Genomic DNA, 4,876 nt, shown 5'->3' with positions numbered 1-4,876 from the left:
AAATTCATTCTTCTTCTTCTTCTTTCTTCTTTTTTTTTTTTTTTTTAATACTAGAGATCTGGGGATTGAATCCACTAAGCTATATCCCCAGCGCTTTTTATTTTTTGAGACAGGGTTTCCCTAAATTTTGGAGGCTGGCCTAGTATGTACAATCCTCCTGCCTCAGCCTCCTGGGTCGCTGGGATCACAGGCATGGGCCACTGTGCTGAGCATCACACTTGATTTCTTAGGGATTCGGAGTGTATGAGTTCCTGTGAAAGAGGAAGAGGGAGAGGAATGCAGGCGGATGACAGACATGTGTGTACAACTGCATGTTCATGAGTCTCTCTCTCTCTCTCTCTCTCTCACACACACACACACACACACACACACATGGTTGTTAGTGGACGTCCCAAAGACACTGCCCGGACTGGCTTCTTGTACACTCCTTCTTTGTGCCCATGAACAAATCCATCCCGTCTCTACACCCCACTTTCTTTCGGACCAAACGCTGCTCAGGAAGTCCCTCAGACGTGGGCAGTTTTTGTTCCTGGAAAAGGTGCCCAGAGAAACCATGCTGAAGATCTGCCCTGGCCCCGAGACGGGGTGTGGGTGTGTGTGGCTGTTCCCCAGACTCCAGCCAGCCACCGGGGCTTCCCAGGGACACCTGCGGCGCTGCCCCCTCCCTGGAACAGTACTCAGGCCAGGGCTTGGAGGAGCAGGACTGCGGGTCTGGACAAGCTCTGGAAGTGTGAGGAAGGTCAGCCCTGTGACTTGGCCGTCACACCTTGGCCATGTGACAAGGTCCTATGTGTGACTAGGGAAGCCAGGGACCTCAGAAACGGGGAGGTCTGAGGTGGGGGAAGGGAATCAGAGGCCAGAGGCTAGGAATTTTTACAGATGAGTTCTCCTTTGAACCCTCCCCAGAACAATGACCCTCATTTACCGCCAGAGGGGCCCAGGCTGTGCCTGAAGTCTCACTCTGTCAGTGGCAGAGTCAGGACTCAGACTTGGGGACCAGAAGCCTGCATCCCTGTGACTGCACAGGAGGCAGGAGAAAGTGGGTGCTGAGCACAAGGGCTTTGCTTCAGGCCTGGATTCTGGCTCTGCCATGGATGCTGCCCTTGACCTTGGGCATGTTTCGTAGCCTCAGAGCCTCAGGGTCCTCCCTATAAAGCAGGAGTAGGAGACAGGAGCATCAGTGAGGGAGCCCTGCAGTCTGGATGTGGAGCGAGCCCCCTGTGGCCCCACATGGCTGTTTCTGTTGCTGGCACTTCCCCCGCCCTGCCCGCTGGCGCTCACTGATGGCCTGTCCCCCCACAGACCACTACTGGGACTTCCACCCTCACCACGTGCACAGCGAGTTCGAGAGCTTCCCCGAGAACCACTTCACCGAGCTGCAGAGCGTGCAGCCCCCGCAGTTGCAGCAGCTCTATCGCCACATGGAGCTGGAGCAGATGCACGTCCTCGACACCCCCATGGCGCCGGCCCACACCAGCCTCGGCCACCAGGTGCGTGCTGCTGGCTGTCCTCTGTCCTCAGGACCACGCCAGGCCTGTGGTGAGGCCCGGGAGCTTCACAGGAAGCTGACACAGGCTCTTACTCAACGTGGCTTCCTGCCCCACCGCGCCAACGGCGGCCGGAGCCCCAACGGCTGCCGCTGACCCCCCGACTGACCTCGTGGCCTGTACCCCTTATCTCCTCTCGCTGGAGATGGACAGACCCCAGATGATCCCAGAACCCCCCCATCTTTGGCTCCCCACCCCATGCATGGTCCTGTGTCTTGGGGACCCTCACAGACTGCAAGGCCTCATTTATGGGCCCCTTGGATATCCAAGTCATGAACCTCTACAGGGCCCTTCCGCACCCACTGACCGCCTTACCAAACCCTCTCTGTCCCAGGGGCTGTAACCCCAGTGACCTAGTGACCTCCGCCACCCCTTCCCTCACTCATCAAACCCCATTTGCTCCAGATCAACCCCCTCGGCATCCCCCTTCTCTCCCAAGGCCACTGTCATGCCAGACAGCACCTTTGGGTGTATGAGAATAAGGTGCCCTTTCCCCAGGGACCTGTCCTGAACCAGGGGGCCCAGGTGGGAAGGGCAGTAGGCTGGATGTCAGTAACCCCTGGTCACTGTGATCTGTGCCCTGTGTGGTTGTGGCCTCCACTGGCCTTCAATTTCTCAGCCTCCTCCCTAATCTTCCTGCCCCTGTGGCCACCTGCTTCCCAGCACTCCCTCTCCTCTTACTGAGCCCTGAGCTGTTCCTTCCTGACCTCAACTCCTTGCCCCACCTTTCCAGGTCCCCTACCTGCCCCGGATGTGCCTCCCATACCCATCCCTGTCCCCACATCAGCCCAGCTCAGATGAGGAGGAGGGCGAGCGGCAGAGCCCTCCACTGGAGGTTTCTGATGGGGAGGCGGATGGCCTGGAGCCCGGGCCTGGCCTTCTGCACGGGGAAACAGGTAAGGCCCTGACCCAGGTGGGCCCAACCCTCTGTCCCCTGCCCCTTCTACACCCCAGCGGAGGCTGATCAACCCAGCAATCAGGCTGGAGGGCTGTGTGTGTGCGATGGTTCTGCAGGGTCTCTGAGCATCTCTACCTGGGCTCTGTGAGCACGTGTTACGAGTGTAACAGGGCTCTCCCCAAAGTGTGCTGTGTACGTGCATGAGCGTGTGTGTGTGCATGGTGCGTGCGTGTGCCAGTGTGCGCCCTGCAGCTGGGGGAGCTCTTCCCCTGTGAACCATCCCGCCACACGGTCCCGGTGGGGTGGATGGTCCCTGAGGGGCCCCTATGGCCTCCATCCCACGCGCCCCTCTCCCACAGGCAGCAAGAAGAAGATCCGCCTGTACCAGTTCCTGCTCGATCTGCTTCGCAGCGGGGACATGAAGGACAGCATCTGGTGGGTGGACAAGGACAAGGGCACGTTCCAGTTCTCGTCCAAGCACAAGGAGGCGCTGGCGCACCGCTGGGGCATCCAGAAGGGCAACCGCAAGAAGATGACCTACCAGAAGATGGCGCGCGCGCTGCGCAACTACGGCAAGACGGGCGAGGTGAAGAAGGTCAAGAAGAAGCTCACCTACCAGTTCAGCGGCGAGGTGCTGGGCCGCGGCGGCCTGGCCGAGCGCCGCCACCCGCCCCACTGAGCCCGCAGGGCCCCCAGGCCTCCCGCGGGCCACAGCATTAACCCCCCGCCGGCCCGGACACAGGGAGGACGCCCGGGGCCAGGGCAGGACTGGCGGCCACCCTCCCTCGCCTCCCCTCCAGCCCCGCTTGCCCCAGGGGACCCCAGCTCCGAGGTGCCCGCAGGCCGCCCGGGCTTCGGTCGGCCTCGCTCAGTGGCCAGGGCGCTTCCTTGGGGCTGTCTCTTGTCACTTCTGTAGATGGATGCTCCTTTCTAAGCATCACCTTCTCCCACCGCCCTCACCCTTTAGGAAGGAAGTAAAGTCTTGTTAGACACCATGCTTGCAGCGACAGAGTCTCTTTCAGAATGTGCCCCTTGTCTGTCCCCTCCCCCTTGGGCAGGGACATGGCTGGTTCCCTCATTTAGCCATTGGGTGTCTACCCAGTGCTGGACCCTGGGCACGCAGAGACAAATGACACACAGACAAATGACACACACCGCCTGAGCCTGGAACAAGACCTTCATTGTTATTAGCAGAGTACACCAAAGTAAAAGGCCTTCTGCACCCCAGAGGGTGTTTGAAGCCTCGATGAGGCTTGAATTCACTATCTTCTGAGTTAAATATGGTGCAAATGATGTCGATGAGAAGGATGACCATGTTAACAACACCGGATTTTCTGGTCATGCAGTACTGAGATGAGGACTCTGGTGTCCTCTCATTCTATAGAATGGGACACTGAGGCTCTCAGAGGTGGAATAATTGGTCCAAATTCTCACAGCTGGCTTGTGGCCAGGCTGGATCCACTCCAGGTCTGCCCCACCATGAGGTAGGAAGCTTTACTTATCTGGAAATAGATGTCTTCACTGTGCAGGAGCAGAGGCTAAGACCCCTTCTCACAAGATTCCAGCCCTGCAAGACCTGCCGGTGATTCAAGTCCCCCTCCTGCAGCCCTTTATCCTGAACACTTGGCTGGCGGACTCCCGCCACACAGCAAGGCGCAAGAGACACAGTCAGCAAAGAGTTTGGAAGAATCTTGCTTTAGCAAATAGCGGGTAGTGGCAGCAGACAGCCTGGGAATGAAGAAACTTCCAGAAGCTGTCTGCACACCTCAGAAAATCCAGGTCCTAGGACCCTTAGCATTAAGCATTAGCTTAGGGAGAAAGACCCTGAGGGCTGAGGCTCATCACAGCCCAGCCATGGTGCTCCCAGCCTGACTGCAGAGCCCCCAAGAGAAGGTGAGGGCTGGGGTGTGACTCAGGGGCAGGGCACTTACCTAGCATGAGTGAGGCCCTGGGTTCATCTCCAGCATGGCAAAAATGGTGTTCAGTGTCTTCTTTTAAAGAAGGCTCAGAAGCAGGTGATATGGTTAAAAAATGGAAGAAAATAATGGATTTTGATATATAAAGAAACGGCAAGATTTTATCATCTGGAAAATGCTTGTGTATGGAATTCCTTTTCTGATGGTGGGAGATAAATGATCTTTCCTGATATTGGGTTTTGTTTAAAGGGGGGGGGTCCCAGATAATTTGCTTCTTTCTGAGGCAATCCGTGGCCCTGATGTGATGAAAAAGGTGTCACCAGTCCCAGTAGGCAAGAGGTCACAGAGAAACAATGGACGGTGGGAGGAGGGGATTCAGAACATTCTGGCATTAATCATTGGTTAACCTTGGTGATGTTAGCAAGAGCTGACTTCATTCTGTCTTCTACTTTAGGGTATATTTAGAGATTTACCTGCATGCCCTTACCTGCAGGCTCCCCCAGCCCTTCCCTTTA

General features: G+C 57.0%; 1 protein-coding gene across 2 annotated transcripts in view; it reads left to right on the top strand.

The window, feature by feature from the left end:
• Nucleotides 1-3,440, top strand: part of Spi1 (Spi-1 proto-oncogene) — a 17,598-nt gene extending 14,158 nt beyond the window's left edge. For both annotated transcript variants that reach the window (XM_015477896.2, XM_015477895.2), the window contains exons 3-5: nt 1,303-1,490; nt 2,281-2,443; nt 2,805-3,440. In XM_015477896.2, the coding sequence (XP_015333382.1) occupies nt 1,303-1,490; nt 2,281-2,443; nt 2,805-3,124 (671 nt within the window). In that variant the 3' untranslated portion in view covers nt 3,125-3,440. The remainder of the gene's footprint in view (nt 1-1,302; nt 1,491-2,280; nt 2,444-2,804) is intronic.
• The last annotated feature ends 1,436 nt before the right edge of the window (nt 3,441-4,876 follow it).

The sequence above is a fragment of the Marmota marmota genome, unplaced genomic scaffold (assembly GCF_001458135.2).
Source record: "Marmota marmota marmota unplaced genomic scaffold, marMar, whole genome shotgun sequence".
In the NCBI taxonomy this organism is placed as follows: domain Eukaryota; kingdom Metazoa; phylum Chordata; class Mammalia; order Rodentia; family Sciuridae; genus Marmota; species Marmota marmota.
Note: the sequence above shows the minus strand (reverse complement) of the source record. Positions and strands in the feature narration are given on the sequence as shown.